The sequence below is a fragment of the Monopterus albus genome, unplaced genomic scaffold, assembly GCF_001952655.1.
Source record: "Monopterus albus unplaced genomic scaffold, M_albus_1.0 scaffold52.1, whole genome shotgun sequence".
NCBI lineage: Eukaryota > Metazoa > Chordata > Actinopteri > Synbranchiformes > Synbranchidae > Monopterus > Monopterus albus.
The window spans coordinates 846,413-866,962 of NW_018127932.1; the positions used below are offsets into that span (position 1 = coordinate 846,413).

General features: G+C 42.3%; 1 protein-coding gene across 1 annotated transcript in view; it reads left to right on the forward strand.

Moving 5' to 3' along the window:
* The window catches only part of slit1a (slit homolog 1a (Drosophila)), a 75,745-nt gene that overhangs the window by 37,276 nt on the left and 17,919 nt on the right, over nt 1–20,550 (forward strand). The window contains exons 5-15 of the mRNA XM_020601870.1: nt 4,669–4,740; nt 5,598–5,669; nt 6,761–6,832; nt 7,638–7,801; nt 11,294–11,441; nt 15,402–15,473; nt 17,929–18,000; nt 18,096–18,167; nt 18,329–18,472; nt 19,261–19,424; nt 20,364–20,387. Of these exons, the coding sequence (XP_020457526.1) occupies nt 4,669–4,740; nt 5,598–5,669; nt 6,761–6,832; nt 7,638–7,801; nt 11,294–11,441; nt 15,402–15,473; nt 17,929–18,000; nt 18,096–18,167; nt 18,329–18,472; nt 19,261–19,424; nt 20,364–20,387 (1,076 nt within the window). The remainder of the gene's footprint in view (nt 1–4,668; nt 4,741–5,597; nt 5,670–6,760; nt 6,833–7,637; nt 7,802–11,293; nt 11,442–15,401; nt 15,474–17,928; nt 18,001–18,095; nt 18,168–18,328; nt 18,473–19,260; nt 19,425–20,363; nt 20,388–20,550) is intronic.

Here is a 20,550-nt window from a genome sequence, read left to right on the forward strand (position 1 = left end):
ATCATGCAACTGAGTCAGGAAATCAAGAAAGCAGAGGGTCTATTTTAGGTAAACACTTAAATTAATGCATTTACACTGGCACATATACAAGCAGTACAGGAACCAGTTTTCAGGGTCAGCATTTATTCATCAGTATGTCCAATATATCTAATAATTAGGAAATACATGTATTTACTAGATATCACTTTGCTGGTTTTAATAAACAGATAAAGGTACAATAAAATAAAAATGGATGAAATAAGGGTGGAAAAGCAGCAACAGGAAAACTCACACTATGGGGATATTTACTAAGGTTTAACAACTAATCTTTAGTGTTAAATAGTGAACTTACATGTGTGGCATGTGTTCATATATTTACTAGGGAGTCATAATGGGGTTTTGTACGGGAGAAAATGAATAAAATTGGCACCGCAGTAATTTTGCAGTAGATTTTGTAAATATCCCCCATGTCTGCATTGTTGTGGATAAAGAGTCCTTTACATATTGATTTATATTCACCACTTTTCTTTACTTTTGAAATGCAAACACACCATACTACTATCTAAAAATCTATTCAGTTTAGCATTAAATGTTTCACATTTACCTGCAGTTTAATGTTGGAAAATCTCTATTTTCTCAGTCTAATCCCATCATTCATTTAGTATTTATTCATTTAAGAGAATAGATTGAAGAAAAGATAAAAGTGCAGTCCATAGTATGTATTTGTGTCGTGCAAAAGAAGGTTGACGTTGTGTACGATGTTAGTCCAGATGGAGATCAGAGGTTAATGATGTGAATCAGACAGGAACGTTCAGAGTGCGACTAGTCTCCACACTAGGCGCCTTGAACTACTGCACATCTGATAACATTGCTAATTATTCCAAATATAGAATGTGCAGGGATTCTTGTAAACATGCATATCAGTAGCTAAGTTTGTCAGAGCACTTTACAATGACTAAACAATACCATTGTTTGAGGTTTTGTTTAAATGAAACCTTCATAGTCTTGACAGCGGTGTTAATAGCTGTCGCTCACATGATGAGAACACACCTGAAAACATATGTTACCTCATCATTTGTCCTACAGTGGGAATGAACTGTGAGCAACATTAATGCACTAACTGCCCAATCTCAGATATGTACTGCATTAATGTGGATGTATACCAGGTTTACACCGTTAGAAGGCCAGCACTGACACACTCGCTCTCGCTCACTCAGGCATTGCTTCACATACCTGTAATGAACAAGGACTGGTGGAACAAACAAGGAAACAAAAAGTTGTAGCCTGACAATAATACAACACTCTGTGAGATGCCTGGAGACCTGGACTGGGGCTGGAGGCAACAGCCATGCCTCCAGATAGTCTTCATAGCATTGTAATGAGTGCATGGAAGGAGTCTGGGCTGTGGAGAGTGTGGCATGGCTCTGATGGTTTCCATGACTTTTTTAGCCTGAACAGACACGTGCAAGTGGAGTGAAGACTGGAGGTTATGATCAGTGTTTCTGCTTCTGACACTTAACTTTATCGGCTCCATGCTTCTGCAGTGCTTCACAATCTGATGAACCTGAAGTTAACTAAGTCTCAAACCATATACATACTTTAAAAAAAACCTCTATATTACTAAATACTCAAAAAACAGAATGATCTGGTGGAGAAATAAAGGACAAAGAATTAAAAAAAAATCTTTCTGTCATTTAGTTGGTTGTATTAATGGTAGTATATCTTGGCCACTTCTCAAATGATGCTCTGTGGTTGTATTTGGTGCATTGCTGTAGATTTACTGTCATGAGTTAGTAACAAAGACCACAGTGGCAAAAATCCCTCTTTGCGGTGACTGTTCTCACATGTCTGTTTTTGAAGGGATCAGTGCTTCCCTGAAAAGCTGCTTCCAAGCTAATCAGAAATGTCAATTATCTCAGACCCAACACAGTCCAGCTGAGTTTTCCAAATACCAGCCAGGGGCAACCACAGACTATATAAAATACAGCATGGTCTCCCACAGAAATGTCCTGTTTGCCTTTTTAAGAATGTGTAAATGCAGCAATGTAGCATTGCTAAATTTAATATTGCTCTGGCGCCCTTTAAAGTGTTGAACCCATCAATAAATCCTTAGAGGACACAGAAGACTTCAGACTCCAAACCATGGCCACTGTAATTATTCTGTTAGATGTGACAGAGGAGAGAGAGAACCAGGCAACATAGGTAAATAAAAGAAATACAGACTTTGTGGCAGATAAATAGCATCATTTAGGTCTGTCATGGGGCTTTTTTGGACACAATGTCTCAGAACAGACCTGCAGTTATAAAGTGTCTTCCTATGACCTCAACATCTAATCCAATTAAATGGCACCATAAGCAGCAGTGTATAGATCACTCCAGCCAACTGTGTTGCAGCGTGCTAACTGGATTATGGGGGTTTTAGTGTGCAGATTCCACCATGGAGCTTTCATTTTACTACTTACATGTTTAGCGTTGTATTCATGTTGTCAGACAGTTCCTGCCTCATCTTTCAGCCTCGTTTGTGTCTCCATTTCTCTGTCTTTCTATCTCTCTTTGGACGAGTGCTGTCCATTCACAGCAATCTGTTGTCATTTCTTATTGTACTTCAAAGAACAAACATTCATTCATTCATTCATTTTCTACCGCTTAGTCCCTGAACAGGGTCACGGGGAAGAACAAACATGCACATACAAACCCAGAAAAGGCATACTGCACCTTTCCTAAATGTCCATGGGGAGAAGTCATTAACAGTGTGTCTGCGGTGCAGCACGACGGCATCTCCAAGTGTTTGTATGTTTGTTGTGGGAAGGTGAGGAGAAGGTGAAAAGACCCGTTAGTCATTAGACACAGTGCAGGGCCAGGTAGACAAAAAGCATTCCTCTCACATAGGAGCCCCCTTGATAAGAGGCACCAACAGAGCTCGGGTGCTAGACTGACTCAGCTTTCAACTGAAGGCAGGCTGTTTCAACAAGACAACAACAACAGAGTTAAAGAAAGCACAACTGTGTTGGCTCCCATGAATGCTAGTGAGGAGGCATGCAACTGATTTGATGTTTGGGATATGATCCTGCACAGTATGGCAGACTGACAGAATAGACAGATTACTGTTGTGTAATTGCCTGCTAACTGTGTTGCCTGCAAATCTCTGTGAAAGCAGATGTTACACAGATCTACTGAGGAAACACAAATGATAACATCAGAATGTGTCATTAGATGGAATATTTATGTTTTCTTTGTGTACAAGCCAGCGATGTCTTGCAGTTTGCACATCTGTACATGTGCGTTGCATTTTTGTGAGTTGAGAATAACAGTCAGATAAAGCTGTTGGAATGTGATGGACTTAACATAATTGGACGGCTTATTTGTTGGCTTATTCGCGGTACAAAGGTTTTCATTTTATACCCATTCTCATGTAGTGTCATATCATGTTAAATAGACAGCCATCTTCTAATGTGGTGAGCCTGTAAAGACTGGGCAAGTCCCAGCAAGTTACAGTCGCCTGTCAGCATACAGCTTGATCGCTCTATGCACTTCACATGCGTTCATATCCCATGGCATAGTGAACTATGCATGTTCAGGCAAAATGCACTGTTTTATTTTGGTAAAAGATCAAAATATGCTTTGGATTTAATATTGTCAAGCAACAAGCAAACACATAAATTCCAATTTTCAAATGATGGTGTATTGGCAGCGGCCTGTAGAGTACAGTTTTAGTTTCTGCTGTACCATAAATGCACAACCACTCAAGACAGATTTCACAATACAACTGCTCTGGTGTGTTTTGCTCCCCTCTTTTGTGTCCCGTTGAAACAATATCTGTGCAAGATTGATTCTGAAAAGGTTAATCCCTGAGAGTGATGTGTCATAGGAGTCTTGGGAACTCACTTTAACATTACCCCTTGGCATTCTTTAAGTGTGGATACACGTTGTGTGCATCATGGGATCACATGCTGTGGTGTATAAGAACATAAAATAAGTAATAGTCATCAAAATCATATGCTGAATTCTGGTGTTGTACAGTTATATAGATTCTGGTGTTGTGCTTTAGCTTCTCTTTGTGCAAATATAAGTATTCTGTTTACATCTGTCCCAGCTGTGGGAGTCCTGCATGCATGTGTTAGAAGACACACACATGCGGTGTCCTACAGTTTCCCTGTGTAGTGCATGTGTTTAGAAGAGGCGCAGAGTCTTTCTGAATGAGGTTAACTGACTGTTTAAATGGCATACAAAAGACTCTGCTAATTAAAACTATGGCTACTTGTGTTCCACTCACTCTCCTTCCCTCCTCTCTTCTCTGACCCTCCCCTATGTTCTCTCACTCTTTTACTTTCCACACACACTTTTCAAATGTCTAATTTGTACCTACCGTTAAGCTCTGGACACGCATACAGCCTGACACTAAAAGATGTTTTCTGCTGCAGCATCCTAATGAATCCCCCGGTCAGTGTTCACTGCCTTGGCGCTAGTTTGTTTGGTCTGTGTGCAGGCAGTGAGTTGGGCACCTCACACCAGAGCACGGTCAGTGCACAGAGAAGAGTGAAACTGAATAAAGTGTGAATTCTGCTGGTTGGAAAGCATGCTTTAAAACACTGCAAGTTAAATGTTTACTGTGGAAATTGTTGAAATATGTTAACATTGCTTGCAAAAAATGGTTGTTGTTGTACTATTGTGTACTTATTGTCTCTGCAGAGATCTGAGCGAGAACCTAATCCAGTCCATCCCCAGAAAAGCATTCAGAGGAGCTACAGACATCAAGAACCTGTGAGTACCTCTCCCTTTTTAGCAGGGATGGAATTACATAGAGCTGAAACTAACTATTGTTTTCATTATTTATTAATGAGTTGGTGTATAGAATGTCAGCAAAAGGCCCGTCACAAGTTCCCAGAGCCCATTATGATGTCTTCAAATGTATTCTTTTGTCTGACAGACCATTGTATTCAGTTTAGCATCATACACGTCTCAAAATAAATCAGACATTTGAGAAGGTGGAAACAGTAAATTTAAAAAATGCTCTTATTTCTGTGAAATGAGGAGTTGAAAAAGTGGCTAATTGTTTAGGTTTTCGAAGTATTTGGCAATGTTAACTCAGTGAAGTTAGTGAAGAGCGAATAAAGATTATACAGTGCAAAGCGAATCACACTGAAGGCTACTGTGAGTGAAGAGCAGAAGATGTTCCATTCACATCTCATTCAATATGATTCCAGCATTTTAACATTTGTTTCTTTATCTGGCTGAGCCAATTCCCCTCGGTGAGAGTGAAACATTATGTGCATATTGGTGTGTGTGTATGCTGGCTGAGTAAGCTAACTACCCTGCACACACACACACGCAGCTCCTCACAGATGCCTTGTAGCAACTCTGATTTACATCTACACCAGAGCATATGAGAAATCACAAACAAACACGATGATTTATGAGGTGCATCAATGCAGGTAAATAATCAGTAACGTCCCCTTCTGCTACTCTTGGGATTATATGAGCTGAGATGACTAAAGCAGTATTGATTTACTGTAGTTTGACAGTGTACTACTTACTGTATCAGTGAGTACAACCACCCCACAGGGAGACTGTGTATGTGTCTTGTGTAACAAAGCCTCTTTCTACTGTGTGATTTGCAGTCAGCTGGATAAAAACCACATCAGTTGCATCGAGGACGGAGCCTTCAGAGCTATGAGAGGCTTGGAAGTGCTGTAAGTGTTTGAAGTGATTTATCCAGCTTCACCCTGTATCATTCCATCAAAGCACTTAGTTAAATTAAGACATTGTTTTGCCCTGCTAATAACCATAACTAATACATACACACAATGCAAGCCTTTAATTAGTATGGCCTTAGTTATTATGCCAAAATACCCCCAGTGGGCCTCGTGAGGGGGTCTGTATCATGGAGACCAAGCTCCATTAACTCCATTATTCCACACAGTTGAGAGCAGCCTTCCCCTTCGATCACATTAGCACCCCACTCCCACCCACTCCTCCACCTCATCTACACCCCATCCAGCCCTGGGCAGACTATCTGACAGAGCTCCAACCATCCTGAAATCCTATTCAAGTGAACGATCCACCCTGGACACGTTGGCAACCATGTTATGCAGTTTGGTTTATAAACATTCAAAAGATCATCCCTTGTCAAAATTCCTAATCACAATGGGGGGGGGGGGTACTTTGACAACCTTGTTATTTTGATGGTAAAAGACGGTGTTGTGCATATGGGTGGGGGTTTTGGGGGGCGGGGAGACCAAAAAATGCAGCCATTAAAGGCAACTTTCATGGTGTGGATGGATTGCAGATGTCATAATGGTGTAAGAGGGGATGGGGGTGTTTTGATGGGGTGTGTATGCATATGTGCTATGGAAGAGGAGGGGGGTGCAGGTTATGGTAAAGGGTTATTAGGCTGATTGAAATGAGCAGCTTATGTTGCTGCAGCTGATACCCGCAGTTTGAGGGAAGTGTGTGCACGTTATATGTTTCTGAAACTACAAGTTGGTACATTTGTGATCATACGTGAATGTGCATGTGTGCATATTTGCAGGCATGACTGTATGTTTGTGTAGGAGGTGTGTGGGCTTCCCATCTGTATAGAATGAGGTCTTATATTCCCAGTGGGATGCCACAAAGAGAGACAAAGCAAAAAAAGGGGTGAAAAAGGGTGGGGGGGGGGGGGTGTAAAAGGTGGAATGGAAGAGGAAGAGTGCAGCAAAACTCCTTCTGAAGTACCGGTATACATTTTAAAGTCTTTCCACTGCTGCACCGAGGATGTGACTTTGCTCTTTTCTTTTAACAGAACACTGAACAACAACAACATCAGCAGCATCCCTGTCTCCAGCTTCAACCACATGCCCAAACTCAGAACTTTGTAAGTCACACCTATCCCACCACAGTACCCTCCACCTCTTTGGAGGTATTCTTAAAAAAAAAAACAACTATATTCCACATGCATGCAGGCACAGTAGAGAAAGCGCTGAAGTCCTATATGATCTCAATGGGAGTCGAGAGGGGTTCTGTCATTCCAAGCAGGGCAGCGGGGGGGGGGGGCCCCCCAAAACAACAGCGAGCACCACAGAGGGGTCTGTAGCGACGCCAGGGGCCATTATCCCCCCTCCATCTAAAGCACACACAACAACAACTGGCCCAGATAGATGCAAATAGCCCCAGAAGCCTACTGTTTATTGTGCATTGTATGTGATTTCTAAATCTGAAATTATGTTCAAATTAAAACAATTATGCCTGCTGGAACTCTCAGGGCCGTGACGCCACTGTTCTTGTGGTGGTTTCCTCGCTCCCAGTGGGGTTATATTAAAAAGCTCTTCTGTTTGTGAGTACACTGTGTGTGTGGTGTGTGTGTGTAGCGTACGTGCTTCAGAGGTCCACCACACCACAGCAAGAGTTATTCTGGACAGGCACAGCATTCCAGGAATGTCATGTTTGGAGTATTGGGTTTAGAAAACTCCTCTTTAGTGCCCCTCCTTTTTGGAATGTGTCATTTACAATCTCCTGTGTAGTGTATCATTTAGTGTGTTTCACCACACAGATGGGATGCGATGAGCTCTAGGAAAGCAGACACTTCAAATGCCATTTGTGTCTTCAACTGTTTTTAGATTTTTGCAAAGAAAGAAGGTGTTTTAATGCATCCATGTTTAATTTCATTTCTCTTTTAATAGCCGTCTCCACTCCAACAATCTGAACTGTGATTGTCACCTGGCCTGGTTGGCCCAGTGGCTCAGACAAAGGCCCACAATTGGTCTGTTTACTCAGTGTACAGCCCCTCCTGAGCTCAGAGGACTCAATGTGGCAGAGGTACAGAAACACGAATTCAGCTGCTCAGGTAAGACTTGTGGAGCTACCTACACTAAACTTTAGAAGAGAGAAACTGCAAGAATGTTGTCTTTGATATTATGTATTGTTTAATGAATAGGGGAAGCAGTATAGCAGCATCTCAGACAGGGATCTTTTGTTGCACAGTCAGTTTTTGGCATGAATGATCATTTAAAAGTACAAGATCATTCTTTCCAAAATCTGACTGTTCTTGCTAGTAGATGTTCTCCTTCCTCCACTCCCATTGTGTTTTTATGTCAGCCACCTGACAACCCTCGGCTCTCCTCTGGCCCTTTAATGCATCTCCAGTTTTCAGAAGCTGGCTGCAGCGCCAAAAAATGCCTGACATGTATAAAACACACACACATAGATCAAAGGCTGCCCCCACTAACAGTAATAACCCTCTCTTCAGTTGTCATTACTCATGACCGTCTGACACAAAAATTATTTTGGCTTTGAACTTGTTATTTCTCTCTTGCTATGTGTGTGTATAAGGGACAGATCAAGTGCATGTGTTTGGCATGGTGTGTGTGCATTGGGGTTATCATATCAGGGCAGTAGAAACAGCATGAGAACCTTCACTCCCCACAAGGCCATCTTACTCTCAACACCAGCTGCAAGGGGTGTTTGCATCTCCACGGGTGTGTTTGTGGATGTGTGTCCTTCTCTTTTCATGGGATGTGATTTTTATGCAGCCATACAGCACGACAGCACAGATCATTAAGTCTTCATCACGCAGGGAAATAGCTTCAGAGCGTGGGAGTGTAACAGTTGTAGATACGGAAGGGCTGCAGAGGATGCCAGGGAAACTTTGGGGTTTGGTAGGATACAGATAGAGAAAGTTTTTGATGATGGGGAACTTCTGATTAAGTAGCATGATGATATTGGTTTCCATCATGTAGGGATTTTAATGGGGTGGTGTTTTTTTATCTAAGAAAACTGTTATAGACTGGCTCTTATTGGTGTGAGTCCGGATTTTGGTTACGCTTTCTTGGTGAGCCAAAGAGGATGAGCACAAAATCTATTGCTATGTACGTCTGCCTGTGCATAAGCCACACAGTCATGTATTCACACAAATGTGCACACACACATATACTCCCAGTTTCTTCTTGAGTGGATGAACGACCAAAAGTTGAACTCCCTGGGAAGGAATCATGAGCAACTGGCTCGCTGGCATGCACATGCACACATATACTTGATGTATTTCAGTGTTCAGCGCTGTTTGTGTATGTACATTATATAGTTGGTGCTGCTGAGGCCAGGCCAGGCCACCTATGGGGGGACTTTGAGCAGTGTGGCGCTGTGTGAGAATGTCAGGAAGAGGGAGAACAGAGGCATGTTGTAGTTGTTCTGAGAGGCAGGGGAAGGACAATGGGTACAGAGTGTTATTAGTTCTTGAAAAATAAGATGAAATTCTGCAGCACTCAGCATCATGGTTCACTGACTATCGCTCCCAGTGTTCAGCTGGAATATGTTTTTGTTTCAGAAAAGATTTGGTTTTTATTGTGTATCTATACTTAATGATCAAGACACAGGAAGAATTTGGTAAGACAAATAATTATAATCCAGGTAAAAACTGGATTTTAAAAATAACATTTGCAGAGAAAACCCTTTTTTGAGTTAGTTAGAAAGACCCTGGTGCATCACCCATCTCTCAAAATTTCTCTTCACTTTTTATGACCACAAACGGTTTTGGAGCGTTTGTCATCACAGTTACAAGCTGCTTGTGCCAATTTATGAACAAAATTAATGAGTGATAAATTGGATTACTGCTCCTAAGAAATAATGAATGGAGTAAAAATAATATGTTGGTAATGCACAGTGAGTACTAAATTGCCTGAGGTGTGGAATAACAACAAAAAACAAAATCCTGCAGTGGGAAACAGGGAAGAAATGACTGTATGAAGAGGGGAAAAGGGGATGGGAATGGATGAACCCAACTGTTGTGCTAAACGAGAATTTGAGGAAAGAGACAAATGGGAAGAAACCAAAAATAGCATTTTGAAATGATGGGAGAAATGAAGTGGAGTGAGGTTAATGTAAAGACTTGCTAGCAAATAGGCAGGAGGTAATGGATTGCAGTGACAGTCATTGGCAGAGATAGAGGCTGAAAATGAGGACACTGAGAATAAGGAGAGAGAGTAGAAAGAGCGCCCAAAGGAGGGGAGGATGATAGAAAGGTGTAGGCAAATAGGAATGAGAAACAGATAATGGTGAAACAGCACTATAAAGAGCAGAGGACCAGCGTATATCAAACAGCTTCACCTCAAGTATACCTGTCAGAGCTGTCAGTGTGAAGGCCGCTCAAGCTGCGCTATGAACCCTCCTTGTTCCCAGGGCTGTCAAATGTGCCATGTTAGATCAGAAGGGAGTTATTCTCTGCCCTGCACCTGATCCCAGATCTGTCAAACCTCTGCCATCCCAGATCACAAGGGCTCAGATCACGTGGGTTGAGCGACTGTGCGAGCGTCGATTCACACTCTTGGTGCTATTTGTTGTGTTGATTCCCAGATCTGTCAGAGCATCTTGTCCCTTTAGGGAACTGATTATGTTTGGCCAGATACAAAACATGAAGTTTGATTATAAACAGTGATTATTAGCCTAATGGCCCAAGAGCCAGAGCCAGTAATTTCATGGTAAAATGTAATGTTAAGCAGCAATCTTTTTTCTGTTTTAGGGAGTTTTGAGCTTTCCTCGCTGACTTTCACCATCACTCCCTCGCTCTTCCTCTTCCTCCATCTCTGCCCCCCTAAGGCAATTTAAAAGTCTGTTTTATTCATTTTATCTGGGTTAGGCTTACAGACACACAACTAGTAACACACACCACACATATACTGTACCAAACACGCTGTATTGGCAGCGCACTCGCCGCTCTTCACCACGTCGTTGACAGTGCCGCAGCTATTTGAACAGGAACCCAGAGACAGCATGATGGGTTGTGTGCTTTGTATGCAAATTGAAAAGTTGAAGTGTTACAGAAAAATGGAAGTGAAGAGGTGGGGGTTACAGAGCTGAATGTGCAGAATCGCATCAATTCCACCCAGAGAACAAAGACTCAGGGGGAAAATTTGTGAAGAGAGCTCACTGGATGTTATTTGGAGGCCTTCAATTGCCACTTCAACACTTCTGTTCATGTCTCTCTTTTCCTCACAGTATACTCTGACTCTTTTTCAGAAAATAACCTAGTTTCTTGCCCACTGATTCTCAAGGTTTTGCACGTTTATACTGAAGTCAAACGTAGGATGTTTTATTTATTTTTTTGCAATGTCAAAACATCCCAGAAAATGTGTGTTCATTTGCTATTCAGTTTATAAAGCGCAAAGAATCTGAGCTCCACTTAAGTGCAAGAGCTGCACATGTCGCCGTACAAATCTTCTAACAAACTCTCTCACCCTGTCGTCCTGTGTAGAGCCTGCTGCACTCACTGAAATCAGCAACATTGGCTCAACTTTCATCTCTCACGCAGTTTTTTTCTTTCTTTCTTTTCTGCATTTCTCTCCAGGTCACCAGGAGTCTTCGGGCCTGCAGGCGTGCAGCATCGGTGGAGGTTCTTGCCCTGCCATGTGTACCTGCAGTAACAACATTGTGGACTGTAGAGGGAAAGGTCTCACCGCCATCCCAGCCAACCTGCCTGACAGCATGGCCGAGATGTAAGGACACAACCTAAATCCATCTTAAACTGTTTTGATATATAGATTAATTTAATTCTCACTTAACTTAAATGTTATTTTAGCTCTCTGTCTAGATCCTTGTTTAACCAGCTTCCTGCATCATTTCTTCTAAAGGCATCCTATATTAGACTGCTTGGCATGTTGCAGAACATAATCAATTGAAAGGAACTAATTAGTTCTTTATATTCATATTATACAACAATGAAAATACATTATCTGGCCATAGACTATATATTGGATCTGCTATATTTAGGAAGATTGGATTTAGATTGGCTATAGTGCAACTTGAGCAGCAAAACTATAGGAAAGAGGTGGATTTCAGAGAAATGCAGGGAAATCCAGAGCTGCATTGTTTATTGAAGCAAAAGCATTTGTTTGATTGTGTGCGTTAAAGATGTGCATGCATTTCCACATGTATTTGTTAGTGTATGCTCATGCAGGGGGTTTAACACAGCAGACAGGATTTGCACTTGCATGTTGTTTGTACATACAGTATGCACTTCTAACATGCTTTTAGCACCATGCGTCACCTGACTGCGAGACATTCATCCATTTCCTATATGCTGAGAGAAAGTCATGCAGACTTGGAGCAGATCTGAACTGAGACTGCATGCTCTTATTGGCTCATATGGCTGTAGACCACAAGCAGGCGCTTTGCTAGCATCCCTCTATCAGCCTTCTAACATCATTGTTTACAGCCCACATGCTATCAGCCTGCTGTAATTCCTGGCTAGACTTTTCAATGTAGTGCTTTTATTCTTATTATCAGGGGTTTAATGTCCCTGGCAGAAGTCAGGAGTCTGTGAAGTTTGTGATTTATATACAGTGAGAAAAAGGGAGGATGAAGAGAGAAAGCCAGCGGTCACGTTGCATGTTCCTCCAAGGAGCCTGGTTAGGAGTTAGGAGGACACAGCAAGTTTCTAGGTCTCCTCCTACCCATGAGATCTGTTTAAAAATACCCAACTAACATAGAAGTCACAGATCCCATGTTCCCCAACAACCCTAACCCATTTTTACTGCAGAGGTGTGCTCAATTTCCTAATTTTGACTTGCAGTTTACACTTCTGTGTGTTCTTGGCTAATATAACCACTTACAAAACACTGATATATTATAAATCATTTCAGTCTTTACACATGTGCATTTTGAGATGTAAACTATTCAGCTTCACCCTTACATCTCAGTTTTTGCAGTGGTTTATAGGCCTCTTCAGCATGCCCTTCACCTGTAATGTTCCACAAGTGGAGTATGTCATAGAGCCCCATGTGATCTATGAGCCAATAAACAGCGAGCAGAACTAGTGGAACAGGAAAGTGCCGTGCACAGGTTTTATAGACAGTGGATTCTTTCTGCACTGCAGCTGAGCAAAGACATTTTAAAAAATCTCCCTGCCCTTCAGATCTAATTGGTGCTTAACCGCGTCCTGCTAATAAACTCTACCACATTATGTTCCGATTTATCTTTTACAAGACCAGGGTGAAACACTGGCTTCTATCACATACATTCCTTCTGTCCTGGCCACCAGAGCCTTACAGGGTATGTATTCCCACAGCCTTTTGCTCTTTCTCCTCTTCTCTTGATTATTTCTCCCCCACACTTTTCTCCATCTTCTCTCTCTGTATCCCAACATGCCAAATCACCACAGGCAGATTTGAGATGGCAAATCAATGGTGAAGGAATAAGTAGGGGAGGGAGGGGGGGCTCGCTCGGTAATTTGGTGCAGCAGGTTTGATCTGTGCTTGGAGTTCATTATAAAATCAGTTTCAATTACAGCAAAGCGGGTTGCTGGGCATCAAGGCCAACCTAATGCCTTGTTAATGAGGCACTCGGAAACTCGCGTGCACACACAAACACACACACACACACACACACACACACACACACACACACACACACACACACACACAGACACACTGCTCTCATTAAGTAGAAATCGGAGTACTGCAGTCTCACTGCCCTGCTCTCCCCTAATGAATGCCAGTGTTTTGTTTATTGCTGTGGGGATGTGAGCTGGTTTCTGTGCTCCTCTCTTGTGAGACCAGGCCCAGTTAGCCTAAATACTACCACAACAGATTATTATGCACCATAGTGTCTGTCTGACATGACTGAACTTAGCCATAAAAGTCTGCCCATGCCTCTCATCCACCGCTGCGGTCCTGCCATCCGTTTCTGATTCATGCATTCACTGGGTGAGGCATAAAGTGTTTCCCCTTAATGAAAATCATGCTTAGACCCTAATGAAAATGATGAAGACCATTTACCGGGCTGACACAAGCACCAGCTCAAGGCACACATAAAAATGTTCGCTCTGATAAACTGGATAGGAATGATTGATTGTTTGCTCTGAGAGATTGTTTCTTTTTTCCTCTGCCAGTTGGACAAAGCAGCTCCTTTGTTGATTGGAGGGATTAAGTCGCTTGAATATATCGATCGGCCAGGAGCAACAATGGTTAAACCAAAGTTAAAAAAAAAAACCTATCACACAGCATTGTGCGTGTACCCTTGTCTGGCTCAGAGGGTTTTGTTATACGCTGACACAACTGACAGTGACGGTGAAAAACATGCAAACAGCATTAGTGCCAGACTGGTTTGGACCAGTCAGACAGATGAGAGAAGGAGTTAAAGCCACTTGGCCCAACGCTGCATGGTGAGGGCAGAGGAACCACAGCACCGTCACTCTGCTGTAAATCCGTGGACACACTGGGATAAGCAGACCAAATCAAACAGAGAGAGCATGTCCACCGCAGGATTTTGTGGTCTGGAATCACTGCTATTCTAAGAATGTCAGTTGCTGTATCGCTCCATAAATGTAGGCCTTAACTTTGAAGAGAAATGATTCTTGATTGAAAAATTCAAATCTAAACTGTTAAGTGGCTGTGTCTAATGTCTAACAGAACATTTATCCTCCCATGTATACACATAAACAGAGCACAAGGCCTGAGAGGCATGTAGTAAATCTGAAATGTCTCAGATAGAAAAATTAAATCATGTGGGAATGGTTGTTCACCAAGAAATCACTTTAAGGGGGTGATAGTTTCATCCACGAACAACATTCTGTTTGTAAAACAGTTTTGCAGAATATAAAATATTTCTCATTTATCAGTGGTGAATATCAGCATTTAAATGATCAGTTTAATAATCCTGTCATAGGCACTGCCCTAGCACACTCTGCACAGGCTCGTGCCTCCTGTTCTAGAGCCAGTTCCTCTGCTGGGATGCAGCATTGAAGGACAGCCAAACAGCCCCACTGTGGGGACCCGCTAAGCCTTGTTAAGGACACTTTTAAAAGCTGTGAACTGACCTGCAGATAAACATTCCTCCGCCAGCTTCACCAGGGAACTGCTCTGAAACTGAGCTGGGTCCGACGTAGCAGGCACTTAGAAACACACGTTCGTCATTTCGTTCTTTGGCAGATTTTATGGAGAGAGGTTTGTCAGACCTTTTTCTTGTCAACTTTGCCATCAGCAGCTCTTAGGCTCACAGGAAAAAGTAAACTAAAAGAACTAATATTTCATCAGGCTGCAAAGATTTACAGACACATCACAGACACCCAGAGGATAAAAACACACTCAAACAAGTGAAATCATTATTGATTGCCGGATCTCATATGAGAACATCAGTGCTGCAAACTGTAACTGTTGCACCAAGAAGAAATATGACTTTTAGTCAAAGGCCTTAACACCCTCCTACAAAACAAGACAGAGTCGTTTTTCCCCTCCGGCCCTTTTCCAAGGCACTCTAGTATTCCGACTGTTTATTGGTTTTGAGGATGTTATGACTCCAACAAGCCTGGACCTATTATCATTGGGGAATAGATCTCCACTAATATAATCAGGCCAGTCACCAAGGGTCAGAGGTAATGGGAGATTACTCAGCTTTGTTGCCAAGAAGAAGTCTATTGTTTGCTTAACTGATGGTCTCTTCTCTTCTCTCCTCTTCAGACGTCTGGAGCAGAATGGGATTAAGTCTGTTCCTCCTGGAGCCTTCTCTCTCTACAAGAAACTGCGTAGGATGTAAGTACAGCAGTACTCTCACCCCAGGGCTAAATAATACAGATGAGAACAAGAAACTGAGGGCTGGAAAAAGAAGCGACAACTGGCAGCCTTCTCATTCCAGTCCTGAAAAGCATGAGGTGTTTATTTTGTCTGTGCATGAAGAACATATTCTTGTTCTCAGACAAGGGGGTGGCATGGAAAGCAAGAACTAGGATGCAACATGAGAAAAATAACAGCTCTCATCTTTCACTGCCGTACTGGTATTCCCCTGGCTAGTCTCATGTCCAGTCTGTGTGTGTGTGTGTGTGTGTGTGTTGTGCCTGCGTAGGCAAAATGTTAAATATGGCTGGGTTGATGATGAGGGGACAGAGAGTGTGCTAAAATGAAGGCTGAGGCTTTGCTGTCTCTGGGAGTGAACACTAACAGGCTGGTAGTTGAGGCTGAGTGGTTTTTCACCCATTCAGACAGCTGTCCGGTCAGCTAGCCAGCACACACTGGTCAACCAAACCCATAGCTCCAACACCACTGGGACTGGCCGACATAGCAGCGGGAAGGAGGAGGAAATGGAAGGTCAGGGAGTTTCTCTGCCCTTCCTAAAGGATTCCTCATGGTTTTATCATCCAGCTCCAGAGACAGTTTGAAGTTCAGCTGAGGTGAATGCAGAGCAGCCTATGGACCAATGCAGCTGTTATCTCAGTGTAACTCCAGGAAAGTTCATATTTATTAGTTTTTTTTTTTAAGTTATGAAAAAACCACAATGCATAAAAGTGTGAAACTGTGAACCATGAAAAGAAAGAAACCCTTCATCTAAATAAGTATTACACTAAGCTTAAAACACTGACACATTAAAAAAGTGGCCATTTTTATTGAATATGATACAAACTTTTGTGTTTTTCATACAATATATAGAAAAACCAAATTCAACAGCCAAACATTAAGAAATTGATCAAACAGAACTAAATGGTGTATCGCTCTCTCACGTCCCTGATCTTGTACTTACAGGAAATTAAGATTTATTTATACAAAATGTGTTTTTTGCTGTATCAGTGGAACTTGGGCCTTAATTTAACTCCACAAAACTAAAAAAAAAATAATTTCTCTACTTGTACAAAAAGTGAACCTTGAAGACTCAATCAAGTGTGCACAGTTTTCACATTTATTTATGTGCAACTGTAATAGAAATGTCTCAGCTTAAAATTGAGACAGAAATTGTTTTTAAGAAAAAGTATTATGACAAAATCTTGTGGTTTTCAAACATATATTAATGAAAGTGAGAATGTGTTGCTCTCCCCATCTGGTCTAAACAGATATAACATATGTGATCTGTTACTATTACTAATGCTGCATTTAGCAACAATAATGCATGGCCCTGTCTCTGTTGATTCAGCAGCTATGTGTCCTCACTGGCCCACATGGCCCTGTGTCCACACGGTGTGTAGACAGCACTGGTACCTTGTGATGAATATGGCCCATCTCCTGGGTCAGGGTCTCCAAATGTTCATATGCACATGTTATATTTAGTGTTAGTTTCAGCATATAGAAGATGTTTAAATATTTGATTATAATACAACATTAGGCAGGTAAAGGTTTATCTGTCTGTTTATCTGTGGTCTGCACAGGTTTGTGCACCCTGCCTCTCCTGACCTACTCTTCTCCCAGTAAATGCCAACCACAGTTTCACCTTGTCCTGGTTTGGATGGCCAACACACGAACTGTTCCTTAACACAGGGACGCAGTGACACCAACACATGCACAAATACACCAGTGCAGATGTTGGCTCCTTTTCCACATTTTCATTTCCAGGAAACCTCCGTCTTTTGCAAGAAGACAAATGGGTACTTATTTAACTGTTACCCCCAAATGAGAAAATATCCCTCTTCTCCCCCACATGATGATTTTTCTTCAAAGGTATCCAGTCGACTGGAGTTCAGTCCACATACCCCATTAACTCTCTCTCTCCATCTGTCCTTCTCACTTTCTTTCCCGCTGTTCCTCATTTACTGTTGCGTTTACTCACACAGACACACACCCACATAAACACACAGGTTTTTAGTGGTTATCCTGTGGGGAGAGGCCTGTGGATCCCATTAACAGTGGCTATGTGCAGAGGCAGTCTACTGTATTTTGCCTTGGATTTCAGCCCTGCACCCCATTTTTTTTTCCTGTCTCTCACACACACATACACTATGATACAACACAGGACCAGCTCATAGGCCGCAACTAATACAAGTAAATGTTTTGATTGTCTATTAGACTCTAGGCTGCTCCATTTCATCAGATCCCTTGATGGACAGTACTGTCAAATATGAGAGAGAGCTGGAACTCATCTGCATCCAGCTCATATAGTTTTTTCCTCCTCACTCACCAGAGGCCTTACATCATGCCACAATCCTATGATGGAAAAGAACTTTGACTTTCCCCCCAAAAACCTTCATTTCCTTGACTAATTCTTTGGCACTCTTCTTCTATGCAGTGACCTGAGCAACAACCAGATCTCAGAGATAGCTCCTGATGCCTTCCAGGGCTTGCGTTCCCTCAACTCCCTGTAAGTGGCCCTAAGCTGTGTTTGTGCGTGTGCATAAATATCCATACAGCTGTCTTTTCTTGTTTTTAAAGCAGGTCTGTTTTGTGATGTTCTAGTGTGCTGTATGGGAATAAGATCACTGACCTGCCCAAGGGGGTGTTTGATGGCCTCTATGCTCTACAACTGCTGTAAGTGGAACATGCTGCTGACACACTGCAGACATATACTGATTATCAGACACCCTTTACTCCATTTCGGTAAAGGATTCATAACCTACGCGTCTATAGTTTTCTAGATGGAATGTATAATGAATAATTGTATAAAGAACTGACAACATGCCCCCCCTCAGGTTGCTGAATGCCAATAAGATTCATTGTGTTCGTGCCAACGCCTTCCAGGACTTGCAGAATCTCTCACTATTATCACTCTACGACAACAAGATTCAAGCCCTTGCCAAGGGCACTTTCGCCTCCCTACGAGCTATACAGACCCTGTGAGTTAAACACAAATGAACACACACAGGCATTCTACTGTACATGCTCTGAAACACACTGACCTGTCAAACAAAAGCGTGAGCGAACTCGAGCGTTGTTTACACCCATGTCAGTGTAACAACACAGGAATGGAATCATGAGGTAAAGAGGGGAGTAAATCTGTCATCTTCACAAACGCATGGACACACACAGTTTCTGCAGTCAGACTGAAATTAAAAACACCACACCCACTCTTTTCACCACTGTTGCAAACTGTATCAATTCTGGCTATAATGAGTGTTTCTGATACACAAGGCTGTTATCAATCAGATAGCCTTATCAGACCATTGGGGTGTCTAGCACGTCTGAAACACACTGCATTTCCACACAGTCAGTCATAAATGCAACACATACATAAGACCTGTGCTGCCACTTGCTTCATCACATACACACTTTGGTATAGAAGGCACTGGGTTTAAAGATTTCAGCTGTAAAATTCTTGGATCGGGTTATGACTACCTAGTGTTGATGGCAGCACACGCTCTTTAAACTGAAGCAGGGCTGAGTGATATAGTTGCATCTAATATACCAATATGCATATTTAGCTAAATATGTACAGTATACATTCATATTTATGTTTACATATAAACATGCTACTTGTAATTTTGTATTCTTGGCTTTTATCCCATCATTTTTCATGTCTGCTCCTTTTCTCCATCAGTTTCTTCTCGTTCTTATTTTGTCAACCTCTTTTATTTTTCCCCTTCTTTCCAAACCACCCTTTAACCTCTCTCTCTCTGTTCTCCAGCCACCTGGCCCAGAACCCATTTATTTGTGACTGTAATCTGAAGTGGCTGGCAGACTACCTGCGATCCAACCCCATCGAGACCAGCGGCGCCCGTTGCGCCAGCCCTCGTCGTCTCGCAAACAAACGTATTGGACAGATCAAGAGCAAGAAATTTCGCTGCTCTGGTAGGCTGGTGTCTCACTGTCACTGTCTCCAAACTTCTCCCCCTTATTTCTCTCTCAGGCTTTGTTTGTAGTCCACTTGTTTCTCTCCGCTCTACTCTTCCCTTCTTTCTTTCTCTCCTCCACTGGGAGTGGCTTTTATCTCTGCATTGTTCCCTCTACCTCATACCACATTTAATGAGTGATCATTCCTGGCAAAAGGTTTTATTTGACTTTCATTTACTGTGCTGGTACTCCTCAATCAATAACTCGCCAGACGAAATTGGGGCCAAGGAGGGAGTGATAGTTCACTGTTTCTCCATTTCCCCCCTCCATATATTACCACACCGTGAGTCTGGTTTCACATTCAAACCGCAATGAGCTGAGATCACCAGTCAAGGCTGGCATATGGGTTAGAGTTTCTGTATGTGCCCACCATTCCTCTGCCCTCTGCCAGTCTGAGGCACAGCTCCCTCCCAACCTCCATCTCCTCTTCACTGCTCTCTGCCTGCCAGGCTCAGGTTTCCTTCACCCTTCTTCACCCCACTTCCTTTGCCTTGTGCCCACTATCATGTTTATTTCACTGTGCAACACTGTCTGGCTCTCTGTACTGCTGAGGTTTCATACATATTTATAGCCTCATTTGTTTGGCTAGACACCATATAGAATGGAGTCCATGTGTTTCTTTTCTTCCCTTTTTTCCTCACCATCTCCCCTGTTCCCTCATGTCACTTTACCTTAGCAACAGCCAAATATTTGCCACCTTTTCACTATTACTAGTTTCTCCACATTTTCATTCACAGAGACAGTCCCAGGCTTTTTCTCTTTAACCATCATATACCTTGGTTCATGTGTCGTCATATATAAGGTCTATATATGACTGTTGAAGCATAACAACATCACAGCTACGCAGACCAGACTGGTCTCACTGACATCCGTCCCTCTTTCTTTTCTCCATCACAGCCAAAGAGCAGTACTTCATTCCAGGTGAGTGGCTTGTAAATGTTCACACCTAATCATCATCTTCTACTTTTCTTTGATGATCCACCCAGAATCATGTGGTGGCATCATTTATTCCATTCCTTACTGTTCACTAAAAAAAAAAAAAAAAAAATCCCCCACGGTTAAAAATTTATTTTCGTTTTTTTTT